General features: G+C 37.9%; 1 protein-coding gene across 3 annotated transcripts in view; it reads left to right on the forward strand.

Moving 5' to 3' along the window:
• Zc3h13 (zinc finger CCCH-type containing 13) overlaps nt 1–18,986 on the forward strand; it is a 70,682-nt gene that overhangs the window by 16,252 nt on the left and 35,444 nt on the right. For all 3 annotated transcript variants that reach the window (XM_051160841.1, XM_051160838.1, XM_051160840.1), the window contains exons 5-8: nt 8,880–8,988; nt 10,154–10,293; nt 10,873–11,030; nt 17,319–17,516. In XM_051160841.1, the coding sequence (XP_051016798.1) occupies nt 8,880–8,988; nt 10,154–10,293; nt 10,873–11,030; nt 17,319–17,516 (605 nt within the window). The remainder of the gene's footprint in view (nt 1–8,879; nt 8,989–10,153; nt 10,294–10,872; nt 11,031–17,318; nt 17,517–18,986) is intronic.

Below are 18,986 nucleotides of genomic sequence, written 5' to 3' on the forward strand. Positions count from 1 at the left end.
CACACACACACACACACACACACACACACACACACACACACACAGAGAGAGAGAGAGAGAGAGAGAGAGAGAGAGAGAGAGAGAGAGACCCCTGCATAATGAAAAAGAATAAGTGTGAATGTGGCTTGGTTCCTGTTACTATAAAATGCTATCAGAATTCAAAATCTGGGTGGTTGGATATCTCAGCTAACAGACTACAAAAATATGAGTTATGCCAATTTATATTACTTCTAGTGACCTCCTGTGTGTATGTTGAGCTAACTCTGAGTATTTGCAGATTTCTTCAATTTTAATCTACCACCATCTCTATATTGGACACAGAAGTCTTTTTTTTTTTTTTTTAATATTACTTTGTTGAGATACAATTTGTAAACAGTAAAATATACCTTTTCTAAACATATGGTCTGATTCTTGACACATGTACACATTACATGTACATATTGCTCTCAGCAAAGTGTTACACTATAGTCAAGGTGCAAAATATTTCTGTCAACACAAAGACTGCTCTAAACCCAGTCTTGAAGTGTTCAGATTTGTCATTTGGTTGGAATCCTGTAGTATATTTCCCTGTGTTGATTCTGTGTAGTTAGTTAATTAATTAATACTTTAAAGTTTCAACCACATTGTATCCTTACATTACTCCTCTTCTTGCTTAGTAATCTGTGATAGAGCAGAATTTGTTCATGTAATAGTTGATGGACATCAGGTTTCCGTTATTTAAATAGAACTTAGTGAGGGTCTAAGACTGTACCTAGCCAGGCCAGCATGGGGTGATTGTAATCGTATTTTTTGAGGGTTACAGGTGTTGTACATCTTTTATTTATTTATTTATTTATTTATTTATTTATTTATTTATTTATTTATTTTTGTGTCTCTCTCTCTCTCTCTCTCTCTCTCTCTCTCTCTCTCTCTCTCTCTCTCTCTCTCTCTCTCTCTCTCTCTCACCCACCCTCCCACACCTTTTATTGGCTCTTTGCTTTTGTTGGTGTATTTTCTTCGTAAATTGGGGTCTTTGTTTTATTACACATTTGTAATTCTTAGATTCTGGATATCAGTCCTTTGTGAGGTGTATATATTGTGAATGTGTTTTCCCAGTGTGCAGCTCTCCTTGTCATGTATCTTGTATTGTTTTAACCCCTACCTCCCCAGTAGTCTCTGGTAGTTCCGTCATTTCTCTTGAAGTAATGTGTCCAGCACATTATACATTTTCCTTTCTGCATTTTGACATTATCCAGAAGTCCTGGTCTCTCTTATTGGTGTATCAAGACACTGTATGCTTAGAGGCTTACTACTATTAGATTAGTCATGGTTTGTTTGTTTATTATGTGTACAGTGTTCTACCTGCAGGCCAGAAGAGGGCACCAGATCTCATTATAGATGGTTGTGAGTCACCATGTGGGTGCTGAGAATTGAACTCAGGACCTTTGGAAGACCAAAGGCCGTCTCTCCAGCCCTAGTCATGGTTTTTAAGGCCTTTTACTAAACATGATTGGGAAATATGTATTTTTTCTTAAAAACAAACAAGTTCTAATCATTCAAATTTAAGATTTCAGAGCTTTCACAGTTGTATTGCTTTTTTGTGCAGAAAATTCTAGTCATCTTTATATTATTACAAATATTTAGTGATTTCACAGCAACAATTAACAATATTATTACTAGCAAGGTGTTACAGTTTCCATGTAAAATGTCCTGTACGGGCTCGTGTGTTTGAAAGCTTGGTCCTCAGCTGAAGGCAGTTTTGGTGGGTTGTTGGGCTGTTTGGCTTTTTGATGTTGCAACCCAACATTTACAAAGTTCATTCCAGAACTAGGCAGTTGAATTACAAAATAAACGAGCAAGCAAACAAGCAAAAATTTCTTACAATGTTTTTTGTTGTTGTTTTGGTTTTTTGTTTTTTGAGACAGGGTTTCTCTGTGTAGTCTTGGCTGTCCTAGACTCGCTTTGGCCTCGAACTCAGAGTGATCCGCCCACCTCTGTCTCCCAAGTGCTGGGATTAAAGGAGTGCGCCACCATGCCCAGCCCACAATGTTTTAATTAAGTTTATGTTTAGGGGAGCTAGAGGACTGTTTTTGAATAGCCCAGGCTACACTTGAACCTTGTTCCCCCAGCCTAAGCACTGTTGCAATTAAGAGCATGCGCATGTGTCACTCCTCAGCCCTGTTACTGTGATTTTGTGTTGCTTTGCTTTCCTAGCTCTCTTTGGGCTCTTGTATCTGCAAAGTTAGACACACCTCGCATGGGGAGCTGGGCTGTAGAGGTTTGTGGGAGGAAGTGGGTCACTGAGGATGTGTCTTGTGGGTTCTAGCTCATCCTTGCTTCCTGTCTGGTTTCTGCATCCTCTCTGTTCCTGGATGGCTTCCTGTCTGCTTTCTGCTTCCGCATCTGTTCTCGGATTGCTGTGTCTTCTTTGCCACTGTGGGCTGTTACCTCAAACTGTGAACCAAAGTAGAGTTCTCCAGTATTTAGTTGGTTTTTGTTTGGTCTTTTGTCATAGAAATGAGAGAATAACTAATGCATAGGTTATTGAAAAGTTAAATTTCATTCTAGTTCTTAGGATATACCTTGTTTGGGATATATCTGCTAAATCTGGCCATTAGGGATTTCACTAGTTACTGTTTTTTTCAGCATCAAATTAATACATGCATGAATTAATCTGTACCATTATAATTGACATATTGGGATTTATTTTTTAATTTTGTGAACATACAAAATATATGGTTTCAAAACAGTTTACATTTAAAAACCCTAGCTTCTATTCCATCTTTTGATTGCTTTGCCTTGTTCCTCATAGATCATATTTATTTTCCCTTCTGCTTTTATCTGTATGCATGTACACTTGTGTATGTGCACATGTTAAAAGCATATGTTGATAGACTTGCACATATATGCACATGATTCTTTGGTGTAGTGTTCCTCATACATAAAAGTTGACCTTATATTTCACTTGACTTTTTAAACTTTTTTTTTCCCTCACAAGTCATCATTCCATAACTATATATATTGAGAGACTTCTTAGGCTTTTTTGTAGTTAATGTGGTGTTTGGTTGTTTGACTGTGCCATGCATTATTCAACCAGTCTTCTGTGCATGGGGATTTAGGTTATTTCCACATTGCTGTAGAGCTGTAGTGAAATGACTGTGTGCTTTCTTAAAAGTATGTCTTAGAGCAAGGTATATCTCAAGAACTAGTACTGCTGTGCCAGAGGGTCATGGCCAGGGTGGCTATGCAGCCTCAGATTGTTGCTGCTGTGTTTAGTGCCTGTTTGTTTTCCTTTGCTTCTTTGTTGTGTATTGCCATAATTGCTTTTCCAGTAAGAAAGGGAAATTGACGGTATGCCAGTTAGTTTTCATTTATATTTCTCTTACAAAGTTTAAGCATCCATATGTATCTGTTTTGTTTTGTTTTGAGACAGGGTTTCTTTGTATAGCCCTGGCTGTCCTGGACTCACTTGTAGACTAGGCTGGCCGGGAACTCACAGTGATCTGCCTGCCTCTGCCTCCCAAGTGCTGGGATTAAAGGTGTGCACCACCACGCCCAACTATGTATCTTAAGTGTGAGCTCTTGATATCTCTTCTGTCACCCTTACCACTTGTTGGTGTCTTCTCTGGTTTTCAGTCACCACATTTTATGGATAAAAAGTGGATATGACTTATCTGAAAATGTTGGAGTCCAGAAGTGTTTCAAATTTTAGGTTTTTTTTTTTTTTTCAGACTTTAGGATGTTTACTTATACATAGTAAGCTATCTTGACAATGGCATTGTATTTTATGTAATGTGTACATGAAGCCTGAGGGTAATTTGCTGGTTATTTGCACCTGTTTTTAGTGGAACCTTACAGGAGAACAGCTGTGGGTTCCTACACGGCCTGTGCTGGGCCTCAGAAGCTCAGATTAGGAGTATTACAGATGCTGGAGTTTTGAATTAGGGATGCTTACCCTGAAATAACACTTTGTTTATGATATCAAGTATGATAATTTTCATTTCTCTCTTCAATAATATCTCTGCTTTATTTCCTGTCTTGAGCTTTTACCTTGCCTCCCTTAATGTAATAACCCCTTCCTTCCCTCCGTTTGGTTTTGGTCAGTGTTTTATTACAGCAACAGAAAGCTAACAAGAATAGCGTACGATAGAGAGGAGGAGAGAGCTGCAGAAACGTGAGGATCATGAAATGTAAATCTGTGATAAAGCTCTCTCTGGCTTTTGGTCTGGTAGAAAAAGGTATTGAAAGGATTTGGAATATTCACCTATTTAATGTTAGCATGTGGAAGAATGCTAGATCTGTTTTGCATAATTCCAGAGCTTAGAACTAGTCTTAATCAATAGAATCTGGAGAGATAAAGATTAAGAATGAATTGTCTGATAATTAGAGCTCTCTGGCGATGAGAGTGGAAGGATATATAGTAGGGAGCTGCCACTGGAAATCTTGGGAGCTAATTTTTCCTCTGTTAAAATTTCTACTAAAGGACTTATATAATTATACAGTGTTACTTTCTTCTCTAAAGTTAGAATTGGATTATATATTCCTTACAAAGGTATAACATTTTATTTGGCTACTTACTCTTTTTTAATATTGGTTTTCAATTATTAGCCTCAATAATTTTTACTTCAAATTCTTTATAATGTCTCCTTACTATGTAAGATAAGACTTCTGGTAAACATTCAGGAAGAGTGAATATAATTTAAAACTCCACAAACATTGGATCTCTCAAGTGGATGAACCTAAAATGTTTTCGCAAGTTAGGCATGGACTTACTAGGCATTACAACTTGGTCTTAATTGAAATGACCCAGTTGTAAATCTTACTCAGTTGATAAACTCTTAGGCTTTAGTGTAAAAATATTAGTGTGTTTGACCATAGGCTATATTGTTACTTAATATGATTTGAAATTTTTATTATTTATTGTTCTTCGAGAACTTCATGTTCATCTACTGCCCTCCCCCAACTCCCAGGCCCACCCCACCCCAGCTGACTTCCTAGCGTCTCCACTTCACATGCTCTTGTTCTTACTCTCTCCTTCCCCCACACGCTCGTAGTCTCTGTCTTAACCCATCCAGTTTGTGTGTGGTGTGGGCCTTGCCTTGGAATGCTGTTGCTGCATCGGAGTCCCCACCATTAAAAGAAACTGGCTTGCTCCCTCCCATCAGCAACCAAATGCCAATAGTTCCTCAGCTAAGGCTAGGACTTCATGCTCTTACTCCATGATGGGATTTTGTCTGGACTGAGTTTGTGCAGGTCTTGTGCATTCTGTGGAATTGTTCCTATGGGCACCTGTCCTGTTGTGTCCAGAAAACACTGTTTTAGTAAAGCCAGCCACCACCTCTGGCTCTTACAGTTTTTACCCTGTTGTAAAGGTCCCTCAGCCTTGAGGAGAGAAAGGAGAGGAGATATCTAGATAGCCCATTTAGGGCAGAGCACTTCGAAACCGGTAATTTCCGTGTTCAGACCAGTTGTGGGTCTCTGTTAATTGCCATGTAGTGCAAGAAGAAGGGTTTAGAAATGCACAGATCTGTGGGTGTAGCAATAAGTCATTAGTTATTTTAATGCTATATTCACTTAGCAGAATAATAGTAGTAGATTCCCCCCAGGGCATATGACCTATCTAGCTGCAGGTTATTGACCTCATTGATAGTCCCAGGTGTGGGTTCCATCTCGTGGAGTGGGCCATAAGTCTAGTAGAAAAGTAGTTGGTTACTTCCATAGCGTTCTTGTCACTATTGCACTAGTAGGCATATTTTTCTAGGCAAGTCATTATTGTAGCCTAGACAGTGTACAGCTGGGTGAGACTGATGATTACTTTTCTCCTCCCGTAATGTATACAGCATCTTCCAGCACTATGAAAGCTAATCTTTGGTGATGAACCTTTCAGTTTAGTCCGAGCTAGATTTCTTCGTGTTCTATGACTCAGGTGTGCAGTGTCTCTAGCAAAAGAATGTTACTATAAAGTTCTGATCAGGATAACAATAACAATGGCAATAGCTTTCACATTTTTAAAAATTCTAAGTAATCCAGTCTTAAGTGTTTGGCCTAAAATACTATGGTTGCTTAACAGTATTCCAGTGAGTATGTTCTGGGATGGTTAACTTTAGAATACACAATAAAATAAGTAAAGGAAGAAGGTTATCCTTCTAATTAGTGTATTTGAGATTAAAAGATACTAAACCATTCTGTTGAGGAAATTCAGGAAGTTGAAAGAAGACTGTGCTACAAATAGGATAAAGGAGTGATGTGCACAACAAGTTGAGAAAATGGGGAAACAGGGCATCTCACTGTCTTAGATAGGGTGACTACCTCTGTGCTGAAGCACCATTACCAAAAAGCAACTTGGGGAGAGAGGGTTTACTTGAATTACATATCCCGAGTGACAGTCCATTAAGGGAAGCCAAGGAAGGAGCTCAAACAGGGCAGGAACCTGGAGACGGGAGCTGATGCAGAGGCCATGGAGGGGTGCTGTTTACTGGCTTGCTTCCCATGGCCTGCTCAGCCTGCTTTCTTTTAGAACCCAGGACCGTCAGCCCAAGGGTGGCCCCACCCACAGTGAGCTGGGCCCTCTTTTGTCAACCGCTGGTTAAGAAAATGCCCTACAGGCTTGCTTGCAGCCTGATCATATAGAGGCATTTTCTCATTGAGGCCCCTCCTCTCAGATGCCTCTAACTTGTGTCAAGGTGACCCAAAGCTGGCCAGCGTACTTGTAAATGAGCTAAAGCCTTAAGTGCTATCAAGATAATTTCCGGTATTATGATTTTAAGTGGGTCAGCTGCTGTATATTAGGAAAAGTCATAATCTTCTAACTTGAGATTCTACCCCATGTTGAAGACTGAGTGCACACTGTGTGATAGTAGAGGTTCTGTGTGATCTCTGGGCAGAGTCAGAGTTGCACTGAAAAGCATGGGCAGCTCAAGATTAGACAGCTTTAAGCCTGTACGTATGAACTATTTATATAACTGGTGAACTGGACTGATGATTGTATGTCCAGTTCAGAGTGTGCTCTGGATAGTCTGTTGCATACAGATACAGGTTATCCTGTGTGTTTTGCTCTGCCAGCTCTGAAACCCTTGTTATTTACATTAGCAGCTGGGTTTTGTGTGGTATCTTAAAAGGCTACATGTTATATTCAGTAATTTGGAGGTAATTTCTTGTAAAATTGTTTTCAGCATGGGTGTGTGCTGTGTAGTCTTTTTGAGTTTAGTTCACAGAGTAATCAGAAGTTGCTTTGGACACAGGGGAGTTTTTCATTGGTGTTCTGCAGCCTAGAGCTTGTCTTTTAGGACTTTGTGGATTCTTCTTTCTTCTACCCTTTTCCTCCTTTTTCTTCTCCCCTTTCAACCCCTCAGAGAAAAAAGGATAGAGAGGAAAGGAAAGAGATTCCTGAGTAAAGTCAGGGGCCAGAAAGGGGCCAACAACTACTTCCTGCTGATTATGGGAGTCAGGTTCCTTGGAGCAAGTTTGATCTTCGCAATCAGGATATCTTGTTTCTTCTTTGTACACGGCTACTTAACAAACCACGACCAGCAGCAGCCAGCAGCCAGCCAGCAACCCATCACTGCTTCTCGGGGCCCTAGCATTTATATACCCCCTGAAAAGTCCCCAGAATTCCAAACATCACACAATTGCAGAAACTATCTGCAGTTGGCAAAAATCATACCTCTGCTAGAACACGAGGCAAATCATAGTCACCTGCTGTGAAGCAGCCCCGTATTTCCATGTCTGGGATTAAAACAAAAATATATTCTTACATTATTTGGCTTTTTAAAGAAACCAAAATTCCAAAATTCCCACTACAGCAGCCTGCACTTTATGCCACAGTACTTGTCTTCCTCTCCTTCCCTTTGCCACTGACAAGCACTCGTTTCTTTATTTCTTGGTCTTTTGTAAATTTTCCATAATAGGTTTTGTTCTCGGTCTCTTGTCAGCCAGTGTTACCTAGCAAGCAAACTCATAATGTAATTCTGGAATTAATGTTTATAAATTAAATCTAAATATGTAAAATTTAGAGAGATTCTTTAAAAAGAAAAATTTAAAGAACAATTAATTTGTTTTTCAAGCAACTGAGTTTTCTGACTGGAAGTACTCAGAAGTTTGAACATTTACTCTGACATTCAGAGTATTTAGATTATGTCTAAAAGTGGTAAGTTCAGTGTGAGGGGCTTTGATTATTTTCTCACCACCTAGTAAAATGTGGTTTGGAATTTTCTAAAACAAGGTATTCCATTGAATTACTTAATCACTTTATAAATTGAATTACTGTTTTCTAGTTTTGAGTATAGGTTACTATTAGGTTGGGAGTAGCATCTAAGCCCTAGTATTGCATAGTAGTTTAGCTACATACAGTATTAAGGATTAATACATTAATTGTGTTAAATAACATTTACTTTAACCAAAATAGGGTTTTATAGTCTTTTTTTAAAAAGCTTTTATAACACTATTCAAATGACTTTGAATGCATTCTTTAGTGTCTAGGGAAATAGCTGTTCTTTTAGGGCATGAGTTTTAGATGGTTATTTGTAGAGTTTGCTCAGTGGTTTAGCCTTTCAAAGTTGTTTACGTATGGTCACTTAGCTAATTTTTCTCTTATACTGTATCCATTTAAAACTGGTTTTTACCCAGTGGATTTTTTACATAGAAGCTTAGTGTGGAGTAGTACTGGGTTACGTTGCACTTTTTAACATAGCCGAGCTGCTTCTGACATTTATTATAGTACTGTTCTTTAGTAAATAATACTCTCATGCGGCTGCCCTACAACTTGCAGGTAAATGGCACTGACATGTCTTCCTCCCCTAGAAGCAAAGCTGAGTGAAATGGAAATACTGTGTACTCAATAATGAGCTCACAATGCCTTAGACATATGGTAACCTGAATGTGTGTATATATGTACTTTTTAGAAAGAATCTTCAAGAGGGAGACATAGAGACAAGGAAGACATAAAAATTGTTAAGGAGAGAACTCCAGAAAGTGAAGAAGAAAATGTAGAGTGGGAAACGAACAGAGATGGTGAGTTTGGAAACCCTTGCTGAGCTGATAGAGCCTTGAGTGTTCCCTGGCCTGTTGTGCATCTTGAGACTCCTTTCAACTGTGGTCTTCATGAGGCTGCAGAGTTACTGTCTTGTAGGTGACTGATTAGTTACTATATTGAAGGAGTTATTTAATTCCCTTTTATTCTATGTAAGAGGTCTTTGTCTTACTATATGAAGTCAGTATATTCCGTTGAGTTTGAAAGCTTTCCTTCTCTCTCAGCAGTTTAGTGCATTTATTATTACATGTTCTCTTTTATGCCTTTGGCTTTCTTATATGTACTAGGAGTGTGTGTGTTGGGGCGGCGGGCGGTCTCCAGTCGTTGGAACTATTTGGGAAAGATTAGGAAGTGTGGCTTTGTTACATGAAATACTGTCACCAGGAGTAGGCTTTGAGATTTCAAAAGTCCATGCCATTCCCATGTTCGTCTGTCTGTCCTGAAGTGACCCCCTCCTGCTTATGGAAAAGGATGTAGACTCTCAGCTCCTGCTCCAATGCCTGCCTGACGTTGTGTTCCCTCTCCTATGATTGTTGTGGGTTTTCCATTCGTTAGTCATTTCTAGTTCTTAGGCATTACCTATTTAGAATGTCATTAGCTTTTAACCAGATTTATCTTCTGATATATCTGTGATATTCATTACATGTTTATATGGTATCTTTACTAATGATTACATATGTCAAGTATTTTCTGGTATAACTTCTACCTTTAATTTCTTCATTTAGTTATAAAAACATTTTTAACTTTTATGTATTCAAACCTTTGGGGTTTTATGCTTTATTTTATGACAATGAATCTGCCTATAAGATTACCAATATACTTTCATATATTTTCCTCTTGTAATGATTTCTTTAAAAAATGTTGTTTTACATGATGAACAAATAAGGGAACAACCATCATGGGGGAGGGAACAGGGTAGCTGTTAGAAACCTCTTGTAATGAAACCCAAGAATGTGATAACCCTGACACTTTAAAAAAATATAGAAACTTATTATTAGATTTTCAAAAGGAATTCAGTTCTTTACAGGAATATTATTCTAATGAAAGTGTACATGTTGAAATTTCCATAAATACTAGCTGGAAAGTTTGAGTCTCTGTACATAATTAAAATAATGTCTAACAAATAGTGGAATTTGTATTTTGAAGATTCTGACAATGGAGATATTAATTATGATTATGTTCATGAGTTATCTTTGGAAATGAAGCGTCAGAAAATACAGAGAGAATTAATGAAGTTGGAACAAGAAAACATGGATAAGAGAGAAGAAATTATCATCCAAAAGGAGGTGTGTATATTGAAGTGAATGTGATATTAATATAGACATGTATATTGATGACATAAGTCAACTCCATGCTGTGTCTTAGCTCATACTTGGATAGTGATAAGTTGGTCAGCTCCCCATGTATCAGCTGTACCATAAAAGATTAATCATTTAATCTTTACATGACTTTAAAGTTAAAGGGTTTTTGCTGTTGAACCAAACTGACACTCCATTGCCTATACCAATCAGCCTGATACAAAATGGAGATTCTACCCATATCAGCAGGCCCATGATATTTCTAGATTGCCCTGTCTACTTTTTCTAAGGTATGGAAATAGAATTCACTTTGAAATAATTTCTGATTTTCCTGAGGAAAATTTGAAAACTTTTAACTTTAAAGTGCTTTCTTAGTATCTGTATATGTTAGGGCAGTTTAGTTAACATAAGTTATAAGCATGAGTTGTGGAGGTAGACTTGGTTGTCAGTGGGGGGACTGCTCCGTCTTTTAATTTTTTCTCAGCTTTTCCCCCTGTGACTGTTTTAAGGTACGTGCTTTTTGTGTTTCATGAGTATCTGAATTGACTTACTAAATTACTTTGACAGGTTTCCCCAGAAGTGGTTAGATCAAAATTGTCTCCATCACCCTCTCTGAGAAAGTCCAGTAAATCACCAAAGCGAAAGTCCAGCCCCAAGACATCTTCAGCTGGCAAGAAAGAGCGGAAGGCTGCTGTGGTGGCTTCTCCACTGTTGGACCAGCAGAGGTCAGTAGGGTGATCTCAGCCGCAGAACTACTTACTTAACTTGGGTGTAGAAAGTGATTCTGATACCATCGTCTAACCTCTTTCCTTCTTAGAGTTAAAGTTATAGAGACAGTGAGCAAATATCCATGTCACGTCCACACGCTGGAGTTTCCTAACTCTGGGATTTTGTGTAGTATGTATGCCTATGGAGTTTTTTGGTTTTGTTTAGTTGGTTTGGTTTTTTTATTTGTTTGGTTTTTCAAGACAGGGTTTCTTGTGTAGCCCTGGCTGTCCTGGACTCACAGGCTGCCTCACACTCACAAAGATCCACCTGCCTCTGCCTCCTGAGTGCTGGGATTACAGGGGTGTGACTCTATGCCCAGCTGATTTTTTGAAAAATACTTCAGCCGGTGTATATCATTTTTACAAAATAAGTACTATTTTTATGTATTGAATTGGAGCATAAATATACCCTGCAACTTTTTTTTGTTCAGGTAGATTTTTTTCTTAACATTTTAAACACTTTTAGTATTTATACTACATATTTTCAGTCTTTAAGCATTATATACAGGGAGTGTTCTACTTAGTACTTTGTTTATATGTCAGGTTATTAGATGTTTTAAAGTCTCTACCCAGCAATATGTGTATTGACTAGAATTAGAGTCATCAGCTAAATAAAAATAGAAATAATGAACTGGAATTGCATTAAGGAACATAAGGAACAAGATAGGAGGCATTTAAATATCCCTCCACTGTATAAGTTTGAATTAAGATACATACACTTATTTTATTTTTTAACTAAAAACATACCCTCATGTTGATTATTTAGCAAATCCTGTTTAGTTGAATCTACAGTAAAAGCCCATGTTATCTCCTGGTTTCAGATCACAGCTCAGACTCCACTTACGGTATTTGCCTATGTAATGTGGTGCCCTCCTCTGAGCAAGCATACCTCAGCCCATCCTCTTTGTAGATGCTGTAAAAGAAATCTAAGAAGAACAATTCTAATTAATTTTTATACTGTTGAAAAACTTTTTTTGTTCTTAAAATGAAACAGATTCCTTAAGAATGATATTTATGTTTTGACCTTTCCTGTCTTGTCAATATATTTTTATTTAATTCTGTCCCATCTGCCTAATTTCCATATTCAATCCTACAGGCTCTAGCTTAAATTCTAAATTTTCTGTTAGGTTTCCCCATTTTTCCTTATTCTACATAATATATTCCCCTATCAGAATTTGTGTAGAGTCCTTGCGTCCTAATTGCTGTCTGCCTTATATTTTAGGGGTGGCATGTGTATTTTACAATCTTTATTAAATTTAAGCTTGAAAATTGAAACCTCGATTGTTCATTGTTCCATCTTCCCATAGCTCCTCCAACAAATGCTCTTGAGTCCTCTCTTTGTTCCTGGGATTGAGTGGTGTTACGAAGGGTATGAAGGAGGGTGTGAGCTGTCCTGACTTGCTCTTTTCTTGCCTCGCTAGTAGTTATATAGCTTGCCCTCAGCTTATCCATTTGTCCAACAAATTATGTTACCCAAACAGCCCTTATTTTCTTACTTTTCTGTCTATGCATTCTTTGACATTTATTCTCTTCATAGAATTTTTAAATAACTACTTAGATATAAAGGGTTAATTTTAATCTGTTTTTAATATAATATTTTACTATTTTCATTTATTATTAGCTCATCCTTTGATTTATTGATTTGGATTTTATCACTTTTATTTAATTGATCTGTTTCATATATTCCAGTATGTTGCTTACCTTAAGATGTACCTTTAAAAATAGAGAGAGAAGGTCCTGTAAAACATTATTTATTTTGTTTTTTAATTCAGACAGTCTTACGTAGCTCAGGCCCATCTCTAAAGCATTCTGGAACTGATAGCAGGCTGATCTCTACTTCCCAAGTGTGGGGATCACAGGGATGTGTACTAACACACTTTGTGCAAGTATAGTGTTTATTTTTAATATTTATTATTGTGTATGAGATGGTGGGTGTGCTCACACCACAGCACACTGTATGTGGAGGTCAAAGGACAGCTTTTGACTTCTAGTAGTCTTTGTCTCCTTCCATCAATCACATGGGCCGCCGGGGTCAAACTCAGGTCAAGTACTTTTACCTGCTGACTTATCTTGTGAGTCTTTGTGCAGCATTACATTGCATTGAATCTGTTAGATGTGGGGTGTGTGTGTTTTTGTGTGTGTGTGTGTGTGTGTGTGTGTGTGTGTGTGTGTGTTTGTGTGTGTTTTGCTGGCAGTTAATGAGGGCCTTGAGTATTAGGTAATCATTGTATCACTGAGCTACATCTGTAACCTGAAGGAAACCTACTTTAATTTCGTTGCTGAATCATATTATAAATTGTTGGGAGACATTAAACTCAAGGATTGGAATTTCTGTTAAAATTGAGTAGGCTGTTTCAACCAATGCCAATCAATCAACTGAATGACAGACACACAGACTCCTTGGTCTTTCTAAGTTAGCATACTGAGAAGATGTAATTAGGCACATCAAGTCAGCCTTTCCTTTCCTTGATATTCACTGTAAGGTCTAGCATGATAATATCTGGAGATGTGTATTATAATGATTTATAATCACAGATTTATTCTGTTTCGACCATTTGCTTTCTTAACACAAGTGACGCTTTCTGTACAGATATTTTTATAAAAAGAAATATGAAATATGTTTAAAGTTGTTCAAAACAGTTACAGAATGATTTAATGTTAAGAGTAGACAGTGGGCTCTATGCCATGAGTAGGAGGTGTGTATTGATTTAGTGTTGCTAAAAGGATAACCAATAGACTTTAAGATGGTAAAGGATCTTCCTGATCTCTGTCCTTCATTTGGAAAACAAGCAGTGTAATAGAGTTTTGTTTGTCAGCTCTGTGCTTTTAATGGTGATATGAAGAAATTCCAACTTTATTAACTTTTTAAATTTGAGAATCTCATACATGAATGCACTGTGTTTATACCATTTCTCCCTCTGCCCTTTCCAAGTCCTCTCATGATCTCCCATCACCTCTTGAATTCATGACCTCTTCTATAGTTATTTATACACTCACACACCCACACATACAGCACACATTGCCGTTGCCCTCATTTTAGTAAGTTCTGTCAGACAATTCTGGTTATGGTGGTAGCTAAATCCTAGGATGTTAGCGGTTTAACACAGCAGTAGGTTCTCATGTACAGTGAATCAGAATGGGTGTCTCTAAAGTGCTGGCCTGGACGTGTGAAGACCTGAGTTTGGTCCTGAGGGCCCACATCATGGTGGTGCGCACTTGCAATTCCTGAGTGTGGAGACAGACACAGGAAAGACCCTGGAACTCGTTGGCCAACCAATCTAGCCTAATTGGTGAACTGCTGGGGTGGGCAGCCTTCAGAGGGATGACACACAAGGTTGGTCTAGAGCCTTCACACATGTGGGCCTCTAACCATGCACCCTATGACCATGTTGGAATTTTCTTGGGCTTTCAAGAAATTGAGAGAATGGGATGTATAAGGGAAGTAACTGGATGTTGCACCTCGGAAGCTCTGTGGTGTACAGGAGCCAGGATGGAAATCTGAAGAGTCATTTCAGAGAGTAGAGTATGGCTCAGCACCAGGCCAGAAGGGAGATAGTGAGTATTCAGCTCATCTACACTATGTGCAGTGATGTAGAAAGACATTTGCCAAGAATTCCTCCATGTTTTCATCTGTAAAATCAGCACAAATGACAAGTATTGTTGTGTCTCTCTTTTTTTTTTTTTAATTTATGTGCATTGGTGTGAGGGTGTCAGATCTTGGAGTTACAGACAGTTGTGAGCTGCCATGTGGGTGCTGGGAATTGAACCCGGGACCTTTGGAAGAGCAGACAGTGCTCTTAACCACTGAGCCAACTCTCCAGCCCCTGTTGTGTCTCTTTAAAGTGGGCAGATGTTTAGAAATAATGACATTTATTACCATTTTGTACATGAAGGGTTTCTGTACTCTCATAAATAATGTATTAAGATGTGTGTACAATGGTTGCTGGTAGAAGGCAAGGATGCAAACATTCAGTCATCAGATTTTAGGACTCTCTTACCTGCTCTAAGAGGCTGGTCTGTCTACACTAATAACAGGGATATGGACCAAGGAGCTCAGTTTTCTGAAGGCTGACCATGATTCAAATGCTTTTATGCTTTTTAAATATTACTAGGAATTCTGAGGACTAGGCCATCCATTATAGTAATATATCCAGTGACTCTTGAGATTGCAGAATTCCAGGTCATATGAAATAAGCTTCAATGAAACTGCACCAGAAATACGAATAAAGAGGCTCCTTAAAATCCTAAGATGACAGTAAATACTGGGAGCAGATGGCATATTCAAAAGTGTCCATACAGAAAACAGAAATAAATTTAGATACTAGATTCATAAATGTACCACATTCATAAGAGTGTTGCATTGACAGGTTTGATTTAGAATGGAAAAAGATCTGTGTAAAGACATTTTAGGTGAGAAAAGATGTTTTATGTACACTGAGATTGTTAAATATGGAATTAGTAGAATGCTGTGACTTAAAAGAAAACTGTTCAACTGGAAGACACATTTGAGATCATGACAGAAGGGTGGGGATGGTAGAAAGATGGGAATGACAGGGACTTGGCTTGAGAGACCAGGAGACGCACACAGATGTGGGCCATGCAGCAGAGTGATGAGATAAAACACACAACATTTCATCTTGAACAGTTCACTGAGTGCTGGCAGGTGTTGAAAAAGAAAAAAGTCCCTGGGCTTTGTAAAAATAAATAAAGCTTACAGAAGAATGTCTTATAAGTATCAGACAGAAAAGCCAGATCAGCTGAATAGAGAAACAATTGTTTTGAGGCGCCTTGTCTTTCTTATCAAAAGCAGTAGTGCTCTGAAAAAGAGATCACTGGAAAAGATTGTTAACATGGAAATGGGGTCCAAGTAAGCTTTTGTGCCACATATAAAGCCAAGTTGACCAGGTTTAAATATGTAAGGGATTAAAGCCACATAAAACTATTTTTAAAAGGCCAAATGAGAGTCTGTACCTCAAAACCACTTAACAGGATATTGAATGCTTAGCCACGAAAGGCAGAACTCCAGAATTTGAGAAGACCATCTGTATGATCTCAGAGTTGATGATGACTTCTTAAATGAGATTCAGAGAATTGGAAGGATGTTTGGTAAAAGTGCTGGGGAAGCCATTTTTAGATGATGTAATTAATTGTACCTTCTTTACTATGATCAAAACTTGTGACTGAAATTGATTAAAAAGTTTCGAGCATCTGTTTCAGGCAGGCCTACACGGTGAGGTTTTTGATAGCATGATTCCCTAAGTTGCTCTTTATTGTAGACAAATGCCTGCATTTTATCTGTGTTCATTCCAAATGAAACACTGTGGAAAATGCTGGTGTATATGTGGTGAGAATGTGGATTTGCAATAACAGTAAAAATTCTTGTGATCACCTCTGAATGATTTGCAAATATCACTTCTGTCCTGTGCTTGAGACTGCTTGTTGAAGTACCATTTGTCTCGTCTTTTCTGCACCATAGGTTTGTGGCCAAGAAATCATTGCCAAGTCAAGTGTTTATTCTCTTTCATGTTTTTTTTTTCCCCCATGGAATTTTAAATTTTGGGTTATATCTTTCTGTCTTTAATCCAGTTTGAATTAATTTCTGTATATGATATAAGAAGCTTCATTTTTGTACACAAATATGTAGTTTTAATTGGCTAGATATTCAAATGGACAGGCACAGAAGTATTGAAGTGTGTTAAAGATCTTTATAACAGTCATGTTTTTATAGGAATGTTTCATTCTGTATTTGGTTTCTTATAGGGAGAGTGTTTTGAGACAGGGTCTTGCTCTGTGGTCACGACTGACCTGGTGTTTTGTGAAGCACAGGCTGGCCTTGAATTCACAGCAGTCTTTCCTCAGCCACCCAAAGGCTGGTACAGGCATCCATCACCACAGCTAGTGATAGTTTTTATCTATTTTTCTCCATAAGCTTTTTGTAAAAACAACTTTACCAGTTGTTTTTATAATGTTATACTTTTCCTATCACTCTTCCACTGTCTCTAACTTCTCTTAGAAACTACTCTATAGAATGATATACCTAACAAGCATTGATTCAAAAAACAAACAGTAAATAAATTCTTTGTTCCTTTTTGCTTTTTCCTTGGATATTGGTTATTAGTATGCAGAATAGTAAAAGGGCAAGTGATTGAAAAGAATTGTTGCTGTTTCTTAAAAAGCGCTTTACAGTTATCTGGGTGGGGTTCCAGAAATACCAAGACCTCTAACTATTGCTTTGTGTACCTTTAGGAATTCAAAAAGCAACCAAAGTAAAAAGAAAGGGCCACGGACTCCCAGTCCACCTCCTCCTATACTAGAAGACATCATTCTGGGGAAAAAATACAAAGAAAAGTATAAAGTGAAAGACAGGATAGAAGAAAAGCCAAGAGATGGAAAGGACAGAGGACGAGAATTTGAAAGGCAAAGAGAAAAAAGAGATAAGCCAAGGTAAGTAGAACTGCTCGGTCAACATGTAAAATCAAGAAGCTCTGGGGCATAGGCAGATAGCTATTTAAAATTATTGTTTTCAACTATGGGTATTAAATTTAACAGTTCTCACAATGAGTTATGAGTTATTCATTTTAAAAATAGATTTATTTATTATTTATACAGTATTCTCCCTGCTTGTGCCTACACACCAGAAGAGGGCACCAGACCTCATTATAGATGGTTATGAGCCACCTTGTAGTTGCTGAGAATTGAACTCAGGACCTTTGGAAGAACAGTCAGTGCTCTGCTCTGAGCCATCTCTCCAGCCTGAGTTATACATTATTTAACCTCAACTTATTTTAGTATATTTACTGTAAGTGAAAATTGAAAATGATAACCTTATTAGATGTATAGCGTTGCATGTATGAATGGCAGTGTGAGACAGGTCTCCATAATGTCATTTTATACATTTGAAACTGCAGTCATCACACTTTACCCTCTGACACACCCTTCTGATTGTGTTTCTGTGAATGTAATGACTTCAGGTTCCTCATAAGTAGAAACATGCACTCTTTCACTGGAATACTTCATTTAGTGTAATGTCTGGACAGCTCATTCATACCGTGTATGTGGCAGAATTTTCATATGGCACACATCATACTTTGTTTATTCATTCCTCCATGGAGAGCGTTTAGTTTAGGTGAAAGCTTTCACCTTTAGGTTGTTTCTAAATAGTACTGTTATAGCCACAGGCCTATAAAGATTTCTTCAGGAAATCGCTGCTAAGGCCAATATATAAAGTTTTCACTGGTTTTTTGTTTTTTGTTTTTTTGGGTTTTTTTGAGGGTTATATCATCTTGGTGTGTGCATTTGAAAGGACATGTGGAGATTTCGCTTGCCATCGTATTTGTTAAAATGACTGTTTTTCCCCTTTAATTGATTCTGGCATCTTTGTGGAAGATCATTTGAGCATATGTTTGCGGGGTTATTTCTGAGCACTCAAACATTTGAGTGCATGGTTCTGTATGTGCTCCCATTGGAGCATATGGACATGAGATAGCACTCAAATTCATTAGGAAGGTCACTATAAATATGACAATATTGTGCTTTTAAAAAATATATCTCTGTACTAGGTTTTGAATTCTGAAAGAGCGAAATCTCCAACTTTGATATTTTCAAGTTAATTTTGGCTATTTGAGCTCTACTAGGTTTCCATATAAGCTTTAGGATAAAAATTTTCTCTTGTAAAAGTAAAAAAGCTATTGGAATTCTGATAGGCATTGGTTGTAGATTGCTTTCGTCTGTGTAGGCAGCTTAATAAATCTCTAATCTAAAAGTACACACACCTTCTACTCGAGTACACACACCTTCTACTCGAGTACACACACCTTCTACTCGAGTACACACACCTTCTACTCGAGTACACACACCTTCTACTCGAGTACACACACCTTCTACTCAAGTACACACACCTTCTACCTGAGTACA

Source organism: Acomys russatus, chromosome 18, assembly GCF_903995435.1.
Source record: "Acomys russatus chromosome 18, mAcoRus1.1, whole genome shotgun sequence".
In the NCBI taxonomy this organism is placed as follows: Eukaryota; Metazoa; Chordata; class Mammalia; order Rodentia; family Muridae; genus Acomys; species Acomys russatus.